The sequence below is a fragment of the Heteronotia binoei genome, chromosome 18 (genome assembly GCF_032191835.1).
Source record: "Heteronotia binoei isolate CCM8104 ecotype False Entrance Well chromosome 18, APGP_CSIRO_Hbin_v1, whole genome shotgun sequence".
NCBI lineage: Eukaryota > Metazoa > Chordata > Lepidosauria > Squamata > Gekkonidae > Heteronotia > Heteronotia binoei.
In genome coordinates, this window is record NC_083240.1 from 18,212,382 (window position 1) to 18,236,511 (window position 24,130).

Below are 24,130 nucleotides of genomic sequence, written 5' to 3' on the forward strand. Positions count from 1 at the left end.
CGTAAATTATTGTGCTCATTCTCCCTGAGCTAAGACAGAAATGTGTGAGCTGGAGGCTAAAAATCTGTGAGCTAGCTCACACTCAGCTTAAAGGGAACTCTGATGGGGAGTAATCTTTTCCACAATTATTTGTGGTTTTTCACTAATACAAATTGGACTCCCCCATCACCACCCAGCCCAGTATTGTTTGCTATAATTTTTTTAAAATTCTGTACCCTTTAAAAAAAAAAAATCCTCCATCAGACAATTTAAGAAAATCTGTGAAACCAAAACCTTCCATCAGTTTTTTTCAGACACATAATATCAGTTCTTGAGTACAAATTTGGAGTATGGCTCTGTGAGTGTGATGTGCTTTTTTTTTTTTTTAAGATGTAGGCTTGTCCATTTATATTGTGCATAATGATATCAGAATCCCTGGTTTCCTTTCTAGGGAAGAGCTGGAGAACCACTGGGTTTCACAGATGTAAAAATAACACTGTTTGCCCTTTTGAAGGAAACATAAGGCAATCCATAGATGGGGGGAATCGAAAGAGTTGGAAGGGACTTCCAGGGTCATCTAATTCTATCCCTGCACAATGCAGGAAGTTCACAAATATCTAACCCCCCCCCCACACACACACACACACCAGCAACCCCTGCTCCATGCCCAGAAAAACTGGCAAAAAATCCCCCTCCAGGATCCCTGGCCAAATTGGCCTGGAGAAAATTGCTGCCTGACCCCAAAGTGGTGAACAGCATTTCCCTGGGCACATAAGAAAGGGCTACAAGAACTAAGCACTGATGCAACCCTTCCTGCCCTCCTCTAATAATCTGCCTAAATTCACAGAATTAATATTGCTATCAGGTGGCCATCTAGCCTCTGTTTAAAAACCTTCACAGGAGGAGAGCCCACCACCTCCCGAGGATGCCTGTTCCACATAGGAACTGCTCTATCAGGAAGTTATTCCTAATGTTTAGCTGAAAACTCTTCTGATGTAATTTCAACCCATTGGTTCCAGGGCAACAGAAAACAACTCTGCGCCAAATAGCAGCTCGGAATAGTGTTTAATACTGAAAAAGTGATGTGGGGAGCAGAACTCTCCCTTCCCTTGTCTGCAGCTGATGCTGTTTACCAGTTAAAAACGAGTTGGATATAATCACCAGTCTTCTGAGTCTCATCTGGTTTGACCCATAATCAAGTACAACAGAACTTCTTTAGGATTATAGGAGATTGCAAGCGGTTTAACTAATCTGGAGGGGGTTTTTTTGTTTTGGGATTTAGGATTACAGTAAAGCTTTCATCTTTAACGTTCTGTCCCAGAGCGTTTCCTAATAAGTCAGCTTATTTGGTCTACACAAAAGTGTTCCTTCTTTATCTCCCCCCACCCACCCACCCAACGCTGCCTCACCCCAGTGCAAGACCAGCTAGCCATGAGTTTCCACTTCAAAAGCTTGAGGCTTGGCAGCTCCAAAAACAGCGTTTTCTGTTCTCCTAGAATTTAAAGAGAAAACTCCAGAGCCATTTATAGTACTAAAAAAAGACCTCACTGAGAAAAGGGATCAAAAAACAGAGAAAGAACGTGAGCTGCCAACGGGGACAGGTGTGGATGCTAATAAGGTAAACCAAACTCCGCATGACATTTTGCTGTATTTTTTTTTTAAAGCAAACAAACATCAGTGAAAAAAAATGTTCGAATGCCTTTTGGCTTCAGTTTCCTACCTTAACATGTTTCTGACTAGGTTCCCCTTTTAATTTTCAGCGCCAGAGCAGCATTTGTAGCATGGATCCCAATGTGGTGATAGAAAGGACTGCAAAGCTGGAGATGTCAGATGCTTTAGAACTCAGTGAGAACATGGTATGGACATGACAAAATACATTAGTGTTTGGAGTAGGGTGGGATATCCTGCCATGTGGCCTCTGGGGAATCTGGTACACTGGGGAATCTGGAGGGGGCGGGGGCTGTGCAGAGGTATGCTCCCAATTCATATCACCACCACGACCACCCACAGCTCGCCAGGCACTGTCCATGCCCATGCGGTACACCATGAGTGTGGATATTTGTTACAATGAATTTTTATCTTGTGCTCTGACAGTCCCATGGCTGGAGGTATCTCTTCCTCCAGTATAGAGACCAGTGGCTAGACAATCAGACTCAGAGCTGGGAGATTTGCAGCACAGCTGTAAGTAGAACCAGTGAGCTTAAAAGGGCATAAACCTACTTAGGGTGGCACTGTTGGATTTAAACCAAACTCTGTCATTAAAACTCACTGGGTGATCATGTGCCAGTCAGTCTTTTTCACTTTGGCCTGCCTTTTACACTTTTTGTAGGGTGAAAATACAAGAAAGCCATGTATCCTGCCTGGAACTCCTAGGAGGGTGGGATAAAAATGTATGCAGTGATATACTGAGTATGTATGGGGGAAAGACAGGGGAGTGAACTACTTGATGTTTTTTAAAATGACCCACCATGCTTTCTGTACAACCACTCAGCAGCTGTGGGGAATGTCATTTTTTAAAGACTTTGGGCAACAGATTTGGCTCTTCCTCAGTGCTGGTTTCCCAAGCCAAAAGAGCCGCAGGGGGAAGCTGTTTGCAGCAAACTCAGACCCATCTAGATTTTAAAAATGTCGAGATAGAGATTTTTAGTAACAGCCAGGGCTTTTTTTGAGCAGGAACGCACATGAATGCAGTTCTGGCTGGCTTGGCCAGGGCTCTAGCTTAGAAAAAGTTCTCTGGCAGAGAGAAGGCACTAGGCAGTCACAAACTCCCAGACCACACACTGGGCGTTTTCGCACTGACCTTAATCAGCAGCGACGCCCCTCTTCACCGCGCAGGATCGGCGCGGATTTCGCACTAATTGCCGCGGAGCACCCGGAAGAGCCGGAAAGTCCCGTGGCTTTTGTGGCGCAAATGGAAACTGGTTTTTGGCGGTTTCCGTTTGCGCCGCAAAAGCCGCGGGACTTTCCGGCTCTTCCGGGTGCTCCGTGGCAATTAGTGCGAAATCCACGCCGATCCTGCGCGGTGAAGAGGGGCGTCGCTGCTGATTAAGGTCAGTGCGAAAACAGCCACTGTGTCCTCTCTGCCGCCTCCAGCAGCCTTGCAAAGAGCGAGACACGGAGCTGCCCATGAGTGCCCTCTCCTGGGAGAAGCTGGGCCTGCTACTGCCTGCTCTGCCACACATGGCTCTCTCTCTCTCCGGCCATGTTGAGGGGAGGGTGAAACAAGGTCTCTCATTGTGCTGTTTGAGAACACACATCCATGAAATGCAGCTGATGGCACTGTACTCTTCTGTGTCAATATGTGGAAAGTGACCTACTGAACGTGTAGATAGATCCAGGTGGGCAGCCGTGTTGGTCTGACACAGTAGAACAAAGCAGGAGTCAAGTTGCACCTTTAAGACCAACCAGTTTTAATTCAGAACAGTGAACTACAACTGTGATATACATGTCCTTTTGTGATTCACCTAGATTTGCAGAAACACCATTTGGCAGGGAATTTTATTACCTTTTGTGGCTATCCAGACCAAATGGCCAAGCCACACTGTTTTATGTGACCCTGTGATCACTTAGTTGGCCCTCTTATTCAACAAACTGTTTGTATTTCTGCTCACAATACGTGATCCCCTCGTGTGCTTAAAGAGCACACGAAAGCTTATGTTCTGAATAAAAATTGGTTGGTCTTAAAGGTGCAACTTGACTCCTGCTTTGTTCTACTGAACGTGTGACGTCACTTCCGGTGACATCAGGGGGGGTATGGCCTAAAATGCAAATGAGTTCCTGCTGGGCTTTTTCTACAAAAAAGCCCTGGTGACAGCACATATGCTTTGCACGGAGAACCTCCCATTGTCCCCACTTATACGCTCTTTATGTGTTTATAAATAAAACGAAGAGTATAGAGATACCGTAACTCTCCAAGTGACAATTTTATTTTTTATTTTTATTTTATTGGATTTATATCCCACCCTCCCCGCCAAAGCAGGCTCAGGGCGGCTTACAACAATAAAACATTTACAAATATTACACATTAACTAAAAAAACCTTAAACAGTATAACAATTAAAACATATTAAAACAATTTGGTGCTAATTGTACCATGTTGTGGTGCAGTTCTCCCACTCATAACTCAGGGAAGTGAAGTGCAGAACAACACTGGAGGAGTGAGAGATTTGACCTGTAAATTCAAAGCCACCTGATTTGCTTGTTCACTGTAATAAACAACAAAAAAAGCAGCAGACGACTGAGTGTGTGAGTTTTCCCTAGCAAAACCGTTGTTTCTTTCTCCTTTCCATCCACAGTACCTCACCCTGATTCAGGATCTAGCCAGCCTGATGGGTGTGAAGGAACTGCTGGGAATGCAGACAGTCAAACACCTTCCCCATGACGAGCGGGCGAAGGTCGGACAGATGAGGCAGAAGGACCTCGAGGTGCTGTTTGACAAAATCAGCAAGCTGAAGCTCCGTCTGGAAAGGAAGGAGGAGTTATTGAAAGAGTACGAGAAAGATGCCGGGGAGTTCAGGTATGAACCTCACAGGGCCCAGGAGAGGGGGGCGAAGAGCATTTGGACCGGCACCAGGGGCCTCTTTGGAAGAATTTCACAAGCAAGCCATTTCTATGACCCTGGCGTAGGCCTAAGGGCAGCTACTAGTTAATCTTGCCTTATCTAGGTTGGTTTCCAAGGTATGAGCTTTTGAGAGTTAAAGAGAGCTTTGACTATCAAAAGTTTATATCCTGGAAAGTATTGTTGGCCTTTAAGGTGCTGCTGGACTCGCATCTTCCTTCTGCTGAGTATTCCTGCACTGGACCATGGCTTCTTACATAGCAGAAGGGAATTATTAAAGCCAGCCCCATATTATTGCCCTGAAACTGTTAGCCTCCAAAAGCAATAAAGAGCTCAGTGCACAGGTGACAGCCTTGCTTGTTCTGCTTTGATTGAAACTGGGTTCATTCATTCCTGGGAACAGTGACAGACAGCAGCACTTTCTAAGGTGGCTTCAGTTACCGTTTTAGCCAGCAGCCGTAATGGAGTTCAATACAGCACAAACATTGGCAGCACCGCAACCAATTGCTCATTTAAAACCAAAAAGGAAAGAAAGATCTTTGCAGTGCATTGTATAACATTGCAGTAACCAAAGCAGTCCCAACATTTTGCTAAAGCACATAAAACTATGTTATTAAGTTACCTTGGTATTAAGTAACCATTGTTGGCAATTCACCAGTCAGAACTGTATCTCTCGTGCTCTAAGACAGTGGCCGGGAAGACCTTCAGCCAGAATAACAGAAGCATTACTCATGTGTGATCTTGTTTTGTTCTTTTCTAGTTAGTCCATTACACATTGGTCTCATTTGGCAATCAAAGCTGCCTTCATGAGTACTTTAGAGGAATAAGGAGCTCATGCAAATTTAATACAGATGTTCCAGGAGAGGGAGCTGGGGAGTAGTCAACTGCAGCTGGATCCAACACACTGAGGGGGTGCCTTTGGTGTAGTGTAGTGCCTTTGGTGTAGTGTAGCCAGTTTGGTGTAGTGGTTAAGTGTGCGGACTCTTATCTGGGAGAACCGGGTTTGATTCCCCACTCCTCCACTTGCACCTGCTGGCGTGGCCTTGGGTCAGCCATAGCTCTGGCAGAGGTTGTCCTTGAAAGGGCAGCTGCTGTGAGAGCCCTCTCCAGCCCCACCCACCTCACGGGGTGTCTGTTGTGGGGGAGGAAGGTAAAGGAGATTGTGAGCCACTCAGACTCTTCGGAGTGGAGGGCGGGATATCATCATCTTCTTCTTCTTGGTGGTTTGGGACCCTACCTGGAGGGAAGAGGATCTCAGCAGGAAATGGATCCAGACCCAATGGATAGGGTCACTAATGGCTGATGCAGGGGCCATTGGCTGTGACTATTCACTTGTAGGGAGTTAGGTTGCAAAGCTCATTTGATGCAAAGCTGTCTTTCAGTCCCAAATTACATTTCGCAGCACCCACACTCCAGGCTACTTTCTCTCGCACCTAACAGGACAAACACACTGTCTATGCAAGCATGCCAGGTCGAGATGAGCAAGCTAGCTGACAGGATCTACCGGGAAGCCGAAGAGAACACTTTGCTGAAAGAAGCTCTGGAGAGGACAAAACTACAGCTGAGCCAGGAGAAGAGGCTGAACAGGGTTCTTAAGCAGCATAAGGTAAGAGCTCTCTGTCCCACAGCACTCGTCACCACTGCTGAGAAACAAACTGGGGTGCTGCTCAAATTTGCCTAGTGAGGTGACTCCATTGATACATGTGCTGCCCACAGTTCCCAGTTGCTTTAGGCTGCAGTCCTTTGCTCAATTAGTCTCCAGCAAAAACCACCAGAGTCAATAAAAACATATCCAGCCACAAGCAGAATGAATATTGCCAGTCTGGTTGTATCTTAGCTGTTGTCATAAATCAGTCAGGGCTCAGCGATAGCAAGGACTCCTCAGGAGAAAAGAAGCTCTGTGTAGCCAGCCTTGCATTAACAGAAGCTGACCAGTAAGAAAATGAGCTCTTGGCTTGTCAGGATTCACAGCCAACAGCCGGTGCAGAGCCACCAACAGCCTTCAGCCCTAATTCAGGAGGTGAACCTCAGTTGGCCATTCCCAGTCCACCAGTATCACCCACACCCTTAGAGCACCACAGAGGGAGGCTGAGAACAGAGCTACAGACAAGACAGCAGAGTGCACACCACCTGGCCTGACACCAGCTGCTTTCTGATAATGAAGATACCTAGTTGCCAGGATTGCTTCTGAGCAACTGGTTGCAAGCATGACCTCGTTAGTTGTGGGGCTGTAGAACCAGCCAAGACAGGCTGTTAAGCGTGGACACAATGTGTACAATAGACACTAAGCCACTGACTCTACTTTGCCAACTTCTGGACCTCTGACCTTGGATTGAAGGACCCTGCCTTGCCTGATTTCTGGCACCTGAAAGTTGGAGCTTGCAAGCCAGTACAGCTGTAGTTTTCACCTACAGGGCCCAAAGTGATATTTTCCATTGGTTCTCTTCGCCTGGAACCATATACAGGAGCCAGAGAAGTCTGTGCTCTGAATCAAAATAATAGGAAGGTGGACGCTGCTCAGTCAATGTAGTGAGATCTCATTAGAATGACAAGCCACAAATAAAGATTTCCTAACAACTGCAGGCACAAGGGTTGTCTCCTGTTTTAACAGGCTCATTCCCATCATTCAGGTGGTTGTGATTTTTGTTGGTTGCAACAGAGTCTCATGGCAGCTTATGTTGCAGCATGCATTAAACTCACAGCGAAACACTTCACATCTCTTGGATGCTTCTTTTTATGTTCTACAAAGGGCTTGATTGAGTGATTAAGATAAAATGTTTGGAAATATCCTATCTCCAATTACTTAGTAAAGACCCATATGGGCCATGCTCCTATGAATACCCCTCACCCCCTAGGTCTGCCAAAGACATCTTCTCTCTGCACACTCACAAACTATAACTTCACAAAGAAAAGGCTTTGAGTAATTTAGTTACCCAGCTTGACTGAGGAAGACAATGGCAAACCACCCCGTAAAAAGTCTGCCATGAAAACATTGTGAAAGCAACATCACTCCAGAGTCGGAAACTACTGGTTCTTGCACACGGGATTACCTTCACCTTAATTTAGTTAACAGACCACCAATGTCTTTAACTGCGTTGCTGAGATCCTGCATGACCGGTGAAGGTATTTGAGGAGCAAATTGCTTAAAGTCACAACACACACAGAGAGAGTCTTCAAATGCATCACAAGTGGGAAGCCTTGCAGTAATAGCAGTGTGAAAGATGAACAGGGAGACTGCGGAGGCCAAAGGAATTCTTTCTGTTGGCATTCCCCAGGGACATTAGAAATCTACATCCAGGTCTTTATTTTGGGGGAGGACTTCTAAGTAGTCCTGACCCAGATGGCCCAGGCTAACAGTATCTCATCTCATCTTACCTGGGAAGCAAAGCAGTCAGCCCTGGTTATTACCTGGCTAGGAGACCATCAAGGCAGTCTAAGGGAGGTGAGTCCACAAAGGCAGGCAATCAAAACAGAAGCCCCACATTGCGTTCTCCATCTCACACGTGACACATACCTGAAGCTGCCTTGTATTGAATCAGACCACTGGTCCATCAAGATCAGTATTGTCTACACAGACCGGCAGCAGCTCTCTAGCTTCTCAGGCAGAGATGTCAGAGACTGAACTGACCTTCTGCATGCCAAGCAGATGCTCTGCCACTGAACCACAGCCCTCCCCAGTGTTGTGTAGTGAAATTTTAACCCTTCCACTGTTCAGTTCCGCTTTAGGGTAAAATCCCACGGTCCAAAGATGCAGAGACTACGAGAAAATCACAAGCTGGTTTTGTTGGCTGCTTTGCTGCCTGCAGCAGTGTAAAGCAGAACAGCAGCAAAGAAGTTGTGGATATAAAGAAAGAAAACACACAGACCTTCTGGGTCTGGTTTGCAGAGAAGTTAAATGGCGTATTTGCTTCAGGCGGAAGTAATAGGGAAACTGAAGAGAATGTGGTTGAAGGACACATTTTATTATTAGCCAACAAACATTACTGGGGTTGAGTGAGCGGGATCTGAGTGTGTGGAAATCACCTGGGGTGGGGGGCAGGGCTTTTTTCGTAGCAGGGCTCTTCCTATAGGGCCTACTGTAAGCTCTTGGAGGATTGGCTACATCAGGGGTGTGTGGCCTAAATGCAAAGGAGTTCCTGTTACAAAACAAGCCCTGGTGGGGTGTGTGGAAGAAGACACCTTAGGGCTACTGCCATGCCCTCTGCCTGGGAGCAGCAGGGCCATCCACCCAAACTGCACAGTGAAGTCTGCTGTCATGATACACTGAGCCAGGGAGACCTCTTTGAACAGCATTGTCCTGGTTGGTTTTGAACAGTGCTGTCCTGGTGGCACAAGTTAGAAATCAGGTATCCCATCTGTCTAGCTGAATCCTCCCTACTCTAGCTGGCAGCAGCTCTTCAGGCACAGAAAGCTTTTAGCAGGCAAACGCTAGGCTTGAACCCAGGCCCTTCTCTAGACTAAACAAGTGATCTGACACTCAGCCACAGCCATTGCCTGTTGCTCCAGCAGGACGTGGGTCAGTCCAGGAGCAGAATCTTCCAGAGTTTAAGGTGAGAGAGGGCAGGGCTGGCCGTAGACCGTCTGGCACCCTAGGCAAGGCTAACTTCTGCACACACACACACCCCCACCCAAACACACACTGATAATGTCACCGAATCGCATGGGGAGTGCCCAATTCAGCATCCCCAGAAGTACGGCACCCTAGGCAATCACCTAGTTTGCCTAGTAGCAGGGCCAGCCCTGAGAGGGTTTGGTTTCCTTGCCTCCCACCCGTCTGCTGAATGAATGGGCACGTAAACCGCACCTTCGTGTCTAGCTTGACCTGAAGTCGCCCTCAACCTCTCGTGTGCTGTAGGCTTTCTCGGAAGGAGAGACCATCAGATACATTTCATGGTTCGTGTTAATGAGCTAATGCACGAGATTCTCAGCTCAGTCAGGAAAGATTATTGAGCAGAGGCCACGCTTAATCAAATCTGATTAGTTTTCTCGCAGAAGTAACAAGTGGAACTGTGGTGGAGGGGTCAGGATGTGACCAGTGTTCAAATATTAAACAGGGTTTAAATGCAGTGTTGCTGAGGGAACACAATTGGCACATGGGAGATTTGTAAGCTTGCTACTAAAGACAAAGAAATCTGTCATAGGTTGGGTGAATGGAGGTGAATGGGCCGCATCTTTTTGCCCTGACTTGCACTCTTCTGTCACCACAAAGAGCAGTGCCATGTGTGCATGTCACCCACTCCTGCTTTGGCAAACTGGTGTGCCTCTTCTGAGAACATTGGGCATCACCACAGAGAAGGCTCTGTCCCCACACACTTCCTGCGGAGGGCAGTGGGTCAGGCCCCAGGCAAGGTTTGATCTTTGTTGTTTCCAGTCAAAGGATTTCAGGTAACACCTGTTGGAGAACAGATTCTCTTGTTGTTGGTTTTCTTTGGAGTGGTGTTTTGTATTATCCTTGAAAACTGGTCCCCATCAGTGTTAGCAAATAATGAGCTATTTGGGCTGCTGGTCCAACTCCACCTAAGGCAGTGTCATACATTTAGCTCAAGAAGTTGGAATAGCCAGATTGAGAGCTGAGAATGCAGCCTCGGAGGTGGGGCAAGTTCACATCAGACCCTCAGACCTGCATCTCTCTCTCTCTCTTCATCTTTTTCAGCCAGCCACCAAAAAGAAAATGTTCCCTGAAAATCAGAAGATGCCTGAGAGGCCAGTAGAAGCCTTTAAGAAAAGAGCACCCTACAGCGCTTTTGCTTAGGCATCCCACTTGCCAGACTCCTCTAGAGTAAGAATAATGGGGTCCATGTCTGTAAATATGATAAATGATGCAGCAGTTTATATAAAAAAACATAGCAGAGTTTTATAATTATCTATATGTGTATGTATATATATAGATATATATAGATATATTTTACATACGGTGGTCTTAACTGCTGTGCGGTATCTTGGCGACTAGAAATGTATTGAAAATTCAACACAAAATTATGTATAAAAGTTTCAGCATGCTGAACAGGTGTGATGGCTGTGGTTTTTGGGGAGACAGCAGAAGAGCCTGTACCTGTTCAGGTGCTTCCATCCTTTAGAATCACAGAGGCGTTCCATCATGCCCATTCGTGGCTGCTAGATCAGGCAGTGAGCTATCTGTGTGTGCGTGTGTGTGTGAGAATAGGATGTTGTAGACTGAATACCACAAACCATTTCACATCAGTGCTGATGCAGTGCTTTTTAGCAGACTCTGTTCACAACAGAGATCTACACTGGCCAAGCGCGCATGCGCACTAGCTAGTAAAACTTGAACCTGAGAATCATCTGCTGTAATTCACTGTCCCAAGAACAGATGAACTTGTATCAAAAATCAAGCTTGTCGGCAGCCACCTACATAGTCACCCGAGGTAAATAAGAACTTTCTCCAGAAGCTGTAAAAAACTGGGGAGATTTTGTTTCTTTTAGACTGACAGCTGGTCCATGAGGTGGGGGTAGGCGGACTGATGTAAACATATTGAGAGCTAGTCACTGTCATGAATTGGGCAGTCTACCCATAAGCATCCCTTGCCTAATGATTTTAAAGGCCTTCGAGCTTATATCGGCATCGGCTGTTTCCACCCATGCAGTGGCGTCATGTGTTTTTCCATCTTCACCAAAGGCAAAATCAGCTAACGAAGCAAGAGTGGGAGGGTGTGTTTGTGCATTATGAAATGCGCAAATGTGTGTGCACTTTAAAGGGGAGAGGGGAAGGAATCAACACGAGGCAGTCGATTTTGGCACAGTTCTGCCCTGAACATAACAGGTGCCCATTCCAGAAATCAGCTACGAGTGGACTGCCCTCCAAGGCGCTACAGTTTTTATCTGGGGGGTTGTAGTTTAGGAAGAAATAGCCTGTAGAGGCGGGGGAAGTATGCTCCATGTCTATAAAATTATGTGAAGAAAATGAACAGAGAGGGGTATTTTTTTCTTCTTCTTCCATAACAGTAGAACTTTACGACACCAAGAAACTTTGACTGGCAGTAGATTTTTGGAATGTCAAAAGAATGGCCTTATTCCAGGTGCAGAATTCTAGGTGTCTTATGGAACATCTGCGAGATTGGGAGCGGGGGGGAGATGCAGACAGTTTTCCAAAGAAATTCGACAAACTGATACTGAGGTTTATCAACCACCGTTAAGCATGAGGATCAACTGGACAGGCAGGGCTATAGGGCAACACTTAGGGGATAACTGCTACCTCCACATGCTGCTTGTGGGGCTTCCCCATGGCTCCTGGCTGGCCACTGCTGGAAACAGGACCTTGGATTAGGATGGACCTTTGGACTCACCCAGTAGGGCTTTTCTTTGTTACCATCCAAAATAATCTTTCTTATTGCTTCCCGGTATGCAGAACATGATTTGCTCTTGTTTTGCAAAAAAAAAAAAAAAAATCTGAATACACTGGTGGTTCCTCCCCCAACAAACTAAATCCAGCTTTCTAAGGAGGCTAATCTTCTAAGTAAGCCAGTAGTTGGTGAAAGGCAGTCTTCTATCCCCTGCTTTTCCAAAGCGAGTGTGGCTGGCAGCAGTTGCAGGGCCCTCTTGCTCTTTGGTTATACTGTGTCCGTTACATACAAGCATCAGCATACCCAGGGCTTTTTTTTTTGCAGCAGGAACTCCCTTGCACACACCCCTGATGTAGCCAATCCTCCAGGAGCATATAGGGCTCTTCATACAGGGCCTACTGTAAGCTCCAGGAGGATTGACTACATCAGGGTTGTGTGGCCTAATGTGCAAAGGAGTTCCTGCTACCAAAAAAAGCCCTTAGCGTACCTTGAAGTGGGGCAGCAGCCAGGGCCCCATGGCTTCGGGTGTGACCCTCTGTCGCTGACCTCCCACCAATGCATCTCTCCCGCCACCTATCCAGGCACCCTTCCCTGCCCATTTGCTTGCAAGCGCTCCACCACTCACCATCCCAGCATCTCAGCACAGAGGGGGAAGTGGACGCAGGCAGTGCACGGCGAAGGCACTCCTCAGATCTACGGCAACTGCACAAATGTGCTGCTGGGAAAAGGGCATGAGTGTGGCATAGGCAGTGGGAGGGTGCGTGTGCAGAAGAAGAGATTGGATTTATTTCCCGCCCTTCACTTCGATTTTCCGAGTGGCTTACAATCTCTTTCCCTTCCTCTCCCCACAACAGACACCCTGTGAGGTAGGAGGAAGAACGCACAGTCAAGTGGGGGCCGGTGGGTGGAAGATGACGACGACATTGGATTTATATTCCACTCTCCACTCAGAGTCTCAGAGCAGCTCACAATCTCCTTTACCTTCCTCCCCCACAACAAACACCCTATGAGGTGGGTGGGGCTGAGAGCTCTCACAGAAGCTGCCCTTTCAAGGACAGCTCTGTGAGAGCTATGGCTGACCCAAGGCCATTCCAGCAGGTGCAAGTGGAAGAGTGGGGAATCAAACCCGGTTCTCCCAGATAAGAGTCCGAGAACTTAACCACACCAAACTGGCTCTCCAGCTTGGTGTAGTGGTTAAGGAAGGGAAGGGGAGCATGAGGGGTTCCCAGTGATGGGCATAAGGGGCTAACAGCATTGTCTGCCCAGGGGCCCCCAAAACCTGGAACTGGCACGATCAGGCCCTTTCCAAGGGAGGTAATTTGGATCCTCAGCCTCAACAATTCTGCATACCTTCCCGAATTGAGAACCAACACCAGGCTCATCATTCTCAGGCCTCTCATGCATTAATTGGCTGAGTCTCTAGTGCAGGGGTGGCCAACGGTAGCTCTCCAGATGTTTTTACCTACAACTCCCATCAGCCCCATGCTTGCTGGGGCTGATGGGAGTTGTAGGCAAAAAACATTTGGCGAGCTACCATTGGCCACTCCTGTTCTAGTGTCAGGAGCTATCCCAGCTTATTCCAACAACGTTGGTTGCCTTTGAATCTTTTTTTCCTCCAAGACGTGCCACAGCCCTCCCTCTCTGCCATATCCGAAGGGTTATTTCAGGATAACGCGTGACCTCCCGTGCCGGCTTTCTCAGAACATTTTGCAGCCAGCATCCCCATCTGCTTTACAGGGACTGCAGGGCTACAGTGCCTCCCCGCAGACTTCTGCCATAATTGGTTTGCGTCCCACTTGCTTAATTGTACCCCAAAATAACCACGAGCTAGCTTCTATAGTTCCCTATATTTCTGAGACCTGACCTTGCTGACTTCCAGCTATAGCATCCTCGCCTCCAAGTTCCAAGAGGTTTTATCATCCCCACCCTTGCTTTCATTGCCGTAGTAATCCCGCTGAATGCATTCCCAGATAATTGCATCTTTCAAGCGGCAGGCTATTAATTGCAGAGCTACTGCTTTCACGCAGTTCAGCCCTCACCCATCAAAAAGGGACCCCCAACACCACCTCTAGAGGAGCTCTCCCCACATCCAGAAAGGCCTTCTGAGGGGGGCAGGAAGTTTTCCATGGGAAAGTTCTGGCTTTTCCAGAGCCGCCATTTGGAGCCCAACCTGTTACCATCCCCGGTGTTGTCAAAATAGCCAATAACAAGCACAAATCAAAGTGATCCAAATGGGGCCTGTTCCAGATGTCCCCAAATAAAGGAGACAGATTATGAATGTTCTGTTAAAGTCTTGAAAGCCAGTTGTTCGAGAGCAGTGTTTCCATCTGAGCCCAGATCTGCGTGGGGATACAAATCGAATTGACGGCCAAGGCACCGGCTGCTAAATTACATATGCTGGGGCCAGGATCCATGAGATTCCCTGCTCACAGAGGTTTTATTATGGGCCAGTGCTCAAGAGCTTTGGAGCTTGAATTGGAATGCGAGCCCAGCATCAACCATAACAGATCTTGCATGAACTGGGTTCTGGCTAAGGCTTTCCCTCTTGCTCCTCTTCCATTTAAGTATAGCTGCCTCCTACAGGGAGATTTACAAGCAGGGGTTTTTTTTTGTAGCAGGAACTCTTTTGCATATTAGGCCACACACCCCTGATGTAGCCAATCCTCCAAGAGCTTACAATAGGCCTTGTAAGAAGAGCCCTGTAATCTTGGAGGATTGGCTGTATCAGGGAGGTGTGGCTTAGTATGCAAAGGAGTTCCTGCTACAAAAACCCTGTTTACAAGGTTATTTCGAGGGACCCAGGCCCTTAAGACTCTGAGACCCTTGGGTTACATGTTCAATTCAGGAGCCCAAGCTTCCTCACTTCATCACAGTGTTGGATATGCGCGTTAAGTGCCGTCAAGTCACTTCCTTATGAATTAATGTTCTCCAAAACGCCCTATTGTTGACAGCTTTGCTCAGGTCTTGTAAAAGGAAGGCAGTGGCATCCTTGATTGAGTCAATCCATCCCCCGTTGAGTCTTCCTGTTTTTCCTGCCGCCTTGTTTTTCCTAGCATTATTGTCTTTTCCAGGAAGTTGAGTCTTCTCATGATGTGACCAAAGTATGATAGCCTCCAATGAGACGTATATACAGTCTTCTTTTTAAAAATCGGCACAGACTTCCCTTGTTCCATCCAGCTGAGGGTTTTCTGCTGAGATTGGAAGAGTGTGTCCAAAACAACAGGGAATGGAGGGCTTTCTTAGCTACCCAAGATCCTTTAAACCACAAATGCCAGGAAATGAACCTGGGATCTTCTGCGCATGTGGCGAAGGTCGATACATCACAGTTTCTTCTCCAATATGGAAAGAAGCTTCACTGCTAGCCTGCTGGCCCAGTCCTCCCCGAACCACCAGCCCCTCTGGTTTTCTAAACAGCCATACGGCTGTAGTTTTAATTCAGACTGTGGCAGTGAGGAGAGAAACAAACAAGCCCTAGGCACTTAGGAAGGATTATTTGAAAGCAAAGTTCCATCCTTTCCTGCTCTGTAACAGGCCATCCTTATGTGTCCTTTTTGACATGGAATGTGGTAGGTGTGGAATCTAGTGGTGCAGAATAGCACCGTAGCACACACATAATAACAGAGGTCAAATATTCAGATTTATGTGTATGTGTGTGCAAGCCTCGGATTCAGCAGGAGCTCACAGGAGCGCAACTCCTGAACCTTTCTGAGGGTTCCCCCTCCTCCTCCCACCTTGTCCGTTGAATAGTAGGTGCAGCTGCATAACAATCCCTGGATGAACTCCACCGCCTATTTTTCTACAAACAACCCCTGTGTATATGTATGCATATCATAGGCCTTTTATCATGTTTTTTTTTTTTTTTAACTCTAAAGTTAGCAGTGCTGTTTCTCCTCCATGACCCAGCTCTTCCAGGTCATGGGGTATTAAGCCTGCATGGCTTGGGACGTCATAATCTCTTTTATGGCAAGGTCTCCTGTGTCACAAACAGAGGATTACAACTGGCCGCAGGGGATTCCAGCAGGGAGCAGAAGCTGAAGCTGGAAGGAGAAAGTTCACCAGACCCCAGAACATCACAGGCAGCAGAGAGGAAAAAGTCATTTTTAAGGTAGCCCTTCATGCGTTTCCCCCCAAAAAGAATCCCAGAGCTGTCAAAAGCATTTTGGCACCACCCCCCTTCCGAGATTTCCTTGGGGCCTTCAGAAGAATGCACACAAGCAGCTCAGCTAGAACAGGGATGCTGCTTCCCCCAAATTATGTAACACACACACGGTCCTGCTTTCTCTGCAGCCCTAAAGAACCTTCCCTGCCCCCAGCAGAAATGCAGCTTTTAGAGTAAGGGCAGCAACATTCCATCTGATTTTCCCCCGTACTGAGCAGAGTAGTTCACATCCTGAGCAGAATATAACTACTGTAATCTTAAACTGGGCAATAGGCAACGCAAGACCCTGTGCTGCTCCAGATTGCTGCTGAGCGGGGCTTTTTGTGTTAATAAGCAGCCACTCGTGCACACAGCTTAGAGGGAACATTGGCCAGTGGTAAATGGAATGCCTGATTTGGATGCGGAAGCCATCGGCTTCAGTTCCTGTCATCTCCTGTAGGTTCGGAAGACCTTTCTGAGCCTTAGAGGCTTGAGAGCTGCTGCCAGTCAGGGTAGCCAATACTAAGCTTGAATAGAGACCTTTCAAGGTCTGCTTTGTAAGTTAGTTCTGTGCGTTCATAAGACCAGCTGGTGAGTTGAGTTTTCTGCCTGAGCCAAAATGCTTCTTGCCCAAGGAGTTCCTTGCTCCCTTCTGGGTATCTAGCATATTTGTGTCCCATCCTGCCTCCAGGGAGCTCAGAGCTGCATACATGGTTCTTCGTTCCTTATTTTATCTGCACAACAACTCTGCAAGGCAGATTAGACAGCATCCACCAACAGCATCCACCAAGCCCAGGCTAGCCCATTCTTATTGGATCTTGAAAGCTAAGCAGGGTCAGTCTTGGCTAGTATTTGGAAGGACGACCTCCAAGGAATACCAGGGTTGCGATGCAGAGTCAGACAATGGCAAACCACCTCTGAAACACCCCTCGTCTTAAAAACAAGGCTAGTTGGTCACCTAGTGATAACGCTAAAAGGAGAGCCAGTTTGGTGTAGTGGTTAAGTGTGCGGACTCTTATCTGGGAGAACCGGGTTTGATTCCCCACTCCTCCACTTGCACCTGCTAGCATGGCCTTGGGTCAGCCATAGCTCTGGCAGAGGTTGTCCTTGAAAGGGCAGCTGCTGTGAGAGCCCTCTCCAGCCCCACCCACCTCACAGGGTGTCTGTTGTGGGGGAGGAAGGTAAAGGAGATTGTGAGCCGCTCTGAGACTCTTCAGAGTGGAGGGCGGGATATAAATCCAATATCTTCATCTTCTTCTTCTAAAAGAGCTAAAGCTCCTGGCTGCCAGACAGTCTTAGGACAATCTTATACCACATACAATGCCATACAATAATAATAATAACCCACCAAGCTTCATGACAAGAGTGGACATTTAAACCCTGGGTTCCCAGATCAACCATCTAACTACTTCATACCAGCCCACATTCTCCATATGGTATCACAGGAAGTCCTTTACATATTAGGCCACACACCCCTGATATAGCCAATCTTGCTGGAGCTTACAGTAGGCCCTGTATTAAGACCCCCGTAAGCTCTCGGAGGATTGGCTACATCAGGGGTGTGTGGCCTAATATGCAAAGGAGTTCCTGCTATTAAAAAAAAGCCCTGAAAAAGGCTGTGTGCGCACACAAGAGGTTATTTGATTGAAACTACAGAACTGTGCATACAGTACCCATTTGCACATGTTTGCTAGAGACATTCTTCCGGGCACATGTCATGGACCAGGTCAGGTGCTGCTGGATCAGCAGGGACTGAGTTGAACGGCTGAGCTGTGTTTTGCTTCCGGTCTGTTACTGCAATTGGGAATAAAAACAAAAACGCTTTCTTCCCAGCAGCGTAGTAACTTTATTGTTATTAAATTTCATCTCAAAAAAGAGAGATGTGCAATTAAAGGGTTGTGAATGTGCAAATGTATTAAGCTGAATCAATGTGTAAAAAGGCAGGCAGTTTGTCAGTAAATAATCCCTTAATTGGTTCATACCTCTTAATAGTGCATTTTTAATTTCATATTTATAGGAAAAAAATAATGATTTTGGAACCAGTTTTAAGTCCCTGCATGCTGAATAATCTAACCCACGGATGCACTTCCTGCCCTGTAATCATATCCATGGCTGTGCAGTGAGGCGGATTGCACAAATCTCATGTACCAAAAGGTCAGACTAGCCCAGCGAGGACAATTAGCTAGATAATAAAGTCTGCAAATTGGTTGCTCCAAAAAAGACAGGCAGCGCTTATGAATTATGAGGTCTTTAGTTTTCTTCTGCCTGTAGCTTTTGCTGGTTTACAGCTTCGAGTCAAGCAGAATGTAAAGACTGAATCAAAGAAACCTGGATGTGTCTAAGAGGGCTGGTTATAACATTCTCACATATAACCTGATTCTTAGGGCTGGTGGTTTGAAGGCAGACATGTCTCAACTGAGAAGGCAGGCTGAAGTAAAGAAAAGATTCTCTGTATGTAGAAAGGTAGGATGTCAGGGAAGGGAGTTCTCATTTAGCCTCCCTTGGTGTGCTAGTATTGTACCGAGGAGGTGTTTAAAAAATACAGCAGGGGAATGTTGCCGGAAGAAGCAAGAGTGACGTGACCAGGCCTTGGATTCAGCAGGAGCTCACAGGAGTTCAGCTCCTGGACCTTTCTGAGGGTTCCCCTTCCTCCTTCCCACCTTGTCCATTGAATAGTAGGTGCAGCTGCATAACAATCCCTGGATGAGGTCCACCACCTATTTTTCTACAAAGTGACCCCTGGACGTGGCTATAGTCCACGCTGTTAGAACAGCAAGGAGAAGCAGGTACCTGTTGCAGTCTGTCTCTGCATTAGCAGTACTGACTTCCTAGGACACTTCAGCAAAGGACTTATCAGTTGCCCAGCAAGTCTACAGTCCGTCTCCCTTAACAGTATGGCTGTCAGCCATCAGGCACTTTGCAGAAGATGATATTGGATTTATATCCCGTCCTTCACTCTGAATCTCAGAGTGGCTCACAATCTCCTTTACCTTCCTTCCCCCCCCCCCCCACCAACAAGCACCCTGTGAGGTAGGTGGGGCTGAGAGAGCTCTCTCAGAAGCTGTCCTTTCAAGGACAACTCCTGTGATAGCTATTGCTGACCCAAGGCCATTCCAGCAGCTGCAAGTGGAGGAGTGGAGAATCAAACCCGGTTCTCCCAGATAAGAGTCCACATGCTTAACTACTACACTAACTGGCTTTGGAGACTTCTACCTCCTCCTAGGCCTCCTCTCAATAACTGGTACTTGGAGTATCTTAACAACTGCTGACAGACTTACAGGGCCGTCATAGGACTTTTACCCAGAAGTCACTGGCACAGCATTCCATGAGACTCGCTTTCATGTTATTCTACACCTTTTTAAAAAGCCGTCGATGTTAGTTTCAATTGCAGCATAGTTTCAGAGGTGCCACGTTTGTTGGCAGTAGAATGAGATTCGAGTCCAGTAGCATCTTAGAGGCCAACCAGATTTTTGTAGGCTGAGCTTTCGAGAGACAAAGCTTCCTTCACCTGAAAGTGCCTCTCAGAAGTTTATACCCCAAACTCATCCTGGTCTCTAAGCTGCTATTAGACCCAGATCTAGCAGCAGGAAGTTCCCTAGTGCCATGTGGGGGGGGGAAGTATCCTTGTTCAGAGCCAGTAATGGTTTGAATATCAAACTAGTATTTGAGAGGCCCAGGTTTGAATCCCTACTCTGCCATGGAAGCCCGCTGGGTGACCTTGGGCCAGTCATACACTCTCAGTCCAACCTACCTCACAGGGCTGCTGTGAGGATAAAATGGAAAGAGGGGAAAAAGATACAAGCCACTTTGTGTCCGTCCCCGTTGTGGACAAAAAAGGTAGTCAGTCCCCTGTGCAAGCACTGAGTCATTACTGACCCCATGGGGTGACGTCACATTCCAAAGCTTTCTTGGCAGACTTTGTGTTATGGGGTGGTTTGCCACTGCCCCTCAGTCATCTACACTTTCCCGCTTGCAAGCTGGGAAAGGCAGAATACATGGAGTAAACCTTATCTTACAACCCGCTACTGTTCAGTTTCTATGTGGTCTGAAAATGAATATTTTACCGCCTTTCACACTCTCCATTATGCTTACAATCTCATTTCTACCATCTCCCCCAAGGATCCAGTGTTCACTTATCTGCCAGGTATGTTTACCTGGGCCTTCCTTGTAAACATGCATGGAGTCGGCCAGTCGGGCTTCCCAGCTCTACAAACTCGTTTCAATCCTGAGTTCCAATACTTGTCAGCCACTACGATTTATTTACCAACTGCCTTTCTTCCCAACGCCTAATGCAATTTATATGGTTCTTCTCTGGCCCAAACCCCATCCTTATGCTGTCTGGGGTGAATGCAGCAGCAGTGTCCCCAGCAACTAAAGCCACCATATTGCCAATTATGCATGTACAGAGTTGCCGCAGCTTGGGGACCCCAATCTATTCGCGCGTTACTCCCAAGCAGATCCCACGGAATTCCTCCAACCAAGTCTATTACGTGCAGCAGAATGAAGCGGTCGATTCTTGAGACCGAAGAATGAACTGTACCACTTCCGAGCACCGGATAGGGGAGCGCACTTTTGGAGCAAGCCGTCCCCCGTTCGTAAAACGCCTTGCAAGCTAAGTACGTAGGAAAATAGGGAGAAAGGTTTTGGTCCAATGCTAGTTTTCTATTGCATGAAAATAAACGGAGAGAAATTTTAAAAGAATGTGATTCTTCCCTTTCCCCTCCCCCCCGCACTTCAGCGTGGTAGGCGCGTAATTCTGTAACAGGCACGTGTAGAACTGGCCACCGAGCCAGTTGGTATAAAACAGCAACATTAAACCGTAATGCTTCGCCCGGATTATGCTCGTGTTCCCATTTATCTATTAGATGCGGGAGGTTCTGTTTTTCTAAAGGGGAGTATCCAAACACGCAGCCCCTCCCCTCGCCGGCAGTTCAGGCAAAAATCTGAATGGCAGATTGCCTTGGTTGCGAACCTGCATTTACTCCCCAATCAATGGCCAGGATTACAGGCCGATCGGAGCACATCTCGCAAGCAAGCCTCTCGCACGTCAAGGGAACTTCTTTGCAACGTCAGTAGGCGCAGGATCGCAGCCTCGGGGCCCGCTCCTACGCAGCCACAAAAGCGGGCTCCCCCAACCCCGGCATCCTAGCCGAAGGTCCGATCCTGCGCATAGTTTTTCTCGAGTAAACCTCACGGGCTTCGGGGGGCCTTTACGTTCGTACAAACCTGCAGCTTCGAGGGCCCGATCCCCACCCTTGCATACTGGTTTACAACCCAACCTAAGAGACTCGAGCCGGGGGGGGGGGGGCTTCTCCAGCCCGGCCGCCACGGCACCCGAGCAAGCAACCCCTCACCGGTTTCAAGGAGGAGGAGGTGACACTTCACGTCAGTAACTGCAGCCTAGTGGCCTGCGGGGCTGATCCCATGCATGCTCCTTGACTAGCCAGGAAGTCGCACAGGCTTCGAGGAGCTTCGAAAGCTCCCGGACCGCAGCCTGGCGGGCTGATCCCCCTGCGTGTTTACTCGCAAGGAAGCCGCGGAGCGTTGCAAACGCCTAGAAGGGCTGGCAGTTTGCAGGACCTCCTCCTCTCCCCCCCTCCCTCCCCGGCCCGGGCATCCCGGCGCGCGCCTGCCCACCCAGCGCTGCTGCTGCCACTCATTGGCCTGGGCGGGGCCGGCGGCTGGGCTGGGAGGGAGCGGCGCCTGGGCTCGGCGGCTGCTGCTGCGGCGAGGTCGTCGTCGTCGTCGTCTTGGTGTTGTGCGCGGGGCGATGGCCACGGACGAGCTGGCCAGCAAGCTGAGCCGCCGCCTCCAGGTGGAGGAGCACAATGGCGAGGCGGCGGCGGCGGAGCAACAGCAGGAGTCCCCGGCTCCCGCCGCCGAGCCCGCCTTGGACAGCGGGGCGGGCGGCGAGCTGAGCGCCAAGCTGCAGCGGCGCTCCGAGCTCAACCAAGGCGGCGACCAGACGCAGCTCTCGCCGGGCAGCGGCCACAAGGTCTTCAGCCCCTACACCGAGTTCCGCGAGTTCTCCCGGCGGCAGATCAAGGACATGGAGCAGCTTTTTCGACAGTGAGTAAAGGGGGGAGGAGGAGGGGGGTGGCAGGTAAGGCCGGAGCAGGCTTGCTGGGAGAGGGTGTCTCTGAGCACGTGCTGAGTGCCTGCTGCAAGGAAGGGACCCGTGGGCCTGTAGTCGGGTAGGGGTGGACCCTCGGGTTGGTCTTGGGCTGGAAGAGACGCCGGCCTGGCAGGCGAAAATTCGACCGGGGGAGAGCGGGGAGATGCACTTTGCACTTGCTCAGGGGCACGGCTGTCCGTTCTTGCTCGCTTCGACAGGACGTGTACTGCTGCTGTCTGGGCTAAGGGTGTGCTCTGGCACCCCTAGCTGCAATGTAGTAAACTCAGGGGTCATTTTGTAGAAAAATAGGTGGTGGAGCTCATCCTGGGATTGTTACGCAGCTGCACCTACTGTTCAGTGGACAAGGTGGGGAGGAGGAGCTCTCAGAAAGGTTCAGGAGCTGAGCTCCTGTGAGCTGCTGCTGAATTCAAGGCCTGAGTAAACCCAATCCTCACATATGCCATCAGTGTATAAAAGAGGTTCTTTGGAGGCATTAGAGAAAAGGGGCCTTTGCCTAGCAGGGTACTCAGGAGAGGGAAAAATCAGATGCCCCTCCGGGTTCCAACTTGCCAAAGATCCTTTAGCTTGTGGTCTTGGAAGAGTTATTCTTATGTATGTTCCGAGGGGCCTGCATCCGAGGGGTGGTGTGGAGGGTTCTTTTCCAAAGCCTGTGCCCCACCAGGATGGCACTGCCAACCTGGCACCCCCTGTCTCTTCCCTTTGCTTGCTCTTTTTGGCCCACCGAGCAATGACTGTAACAGTGAAGTGGAAATCCACCTACAGCATCATTCCCAAGGGCCCTGCATACCTGGATCTGACACTGGGTTCTGGGGGCTAATGGAGGGTGGCACAATTTCCTGTGGGTGCTCCTTCCCCCCTTCTCTTGGGGGCCACGGGTCTTGACTTTTAGGGCCTCCCTAGAGCATTTTACCACCAGGTGCAGAAGACTGGGAGGGCACCAAATCTCTTGCAAGCACTCCTTGACACGGTCACAGATGCACCAGTGAGTCTCCCTGCATACCACACATCATGGAAATGAATTCAGCAAGGGTGCTGCCAAATGTGTAGAGGCATTGGGGGTAGGGTGATGCTTGTTTTCTCTCTCTTGAAATCCCCTTCCCGCCCAACCACCCTCCTTAAAATCTGTTTGTGCTCTTGTTTCTAGAACTACAGTGGGTAGGGAAGCTGAGACTGTTAATGGGACAAGTAGTTGAAGTCAGCAGCTTTTGATCCCCCCCCCCTTTTTTTAAAAAAGCCACATGCAATGCTCCCTCTAAGCTGTGAAGTGTTGTGAGCAAAAATTGTGCTTCTTGAACTACTGGCATTAAAGTGAGCAATTTGGCTACTGCATCAATTAGTTTGTTCTAGGGCCATCCTTCCTGAGTTAAGTCAAAAATGTGTGAGCCGCAGGCTAAAAAAAACTGTAAGCTAGCTCACACTGACTCAGCTTAACATGTACAGCACACATTTGGCTGCCTGAAGGCAACTTTCTCTCATCAGACCTTGCCTCCTAAAAGCAAAAGTAGGAAGTGAGGAGATTGGAACAACCTGGACCGCCCTTTTAATCTCTGCACGGGAAAGCAGAGAAATAGAAGGTGTGGCAGCTGGACTCAAAGTAGATTAGAATATTGTATCTTCCATATCTAGGACTGAATCTTGAATTTTGTGGAGTCATAATCAAGTTAGAGAGAACCCTGGGCATGTATGGCGTGCCCTTTCCTTCCAGGAAGGAAGTATAACCTGCTCCCATATCAGATTTCTTCTCTCGAACCTTGGGTCTGACCAGTTAGACACTTTCACCAAAAGTTGGAGTACATAAGAAGACCCCTACTGGATCAGACCAGCAGTCCCTCTCATCCAACATCCGATCTCACACGGTGGCCAACCAGTTCCTCTGGAGGGCCAACAATAGGGCATAGAGTACAAGGCCTTCCCCTGATGTTGCCTCTTGGCTCTGGGATGCAGAGGTTTAGTGCCTCTGGATGTGGACGTTCTCTTTAGTCGCCAGGGTTAGTAGTTGCTGATAGATCTGTCCTCTAT

At 48.4% G+C, this 24,130-nt stretch overlaps 2 protein-coding genes across 2 annotated transcripts in view; both read left to right on the forward strand.

The window, feature by feature from the left end:
* FHAD1 (forkhead associated phosphopeptide binding domain 1) overlaps positions 1–10,540 on the forward strand; it is a 55,447-nt gene extending 44,907 nt beyond the window's left edge. The window contains exons 24-28 of the mRNA XM_060259618.1: positions 1,476–1,597; positions 1,740–1,835; positions 4,274–4,494; positions 5,977–6,142; positions 10,190–10,540. Of these exons, the coding sequence (XP_060115601.1) occupies positions 1,476–1,597; positions 1,740–1,835; positions 4,274–4,494; positions 5,977–6,142; positions 10,190–10,288 (704 nt within the window). The 3' untranslated portion in view covers positions 10,289–10,540. The remainder of the gene's footprint in view (positions 1–1,475; positions 1,598–1,739; positions 1,836–4,273; positions 4,495–5,976; positions 6,143–10,189) is intronic.
* An 11,205-nt stretch (positions 10,541–21,745) lies between these two features.
* EFHD2 (EF-hand domain family member D2) overlaps positions 21,746–24,130 on the forward strand; it is a 30,697-nt gene continuing 28,312 nt past the window's right edge. The window contains exon 1 of the mRNA XM_060259047.1: positions 21,746–22,044. Coding sequence (XP_060115030.1) covers positions 21,746–22,044 — 299 coding nt within the window. The remainder of the gene's footprint in view (positions 22,045–24,130) is intronic.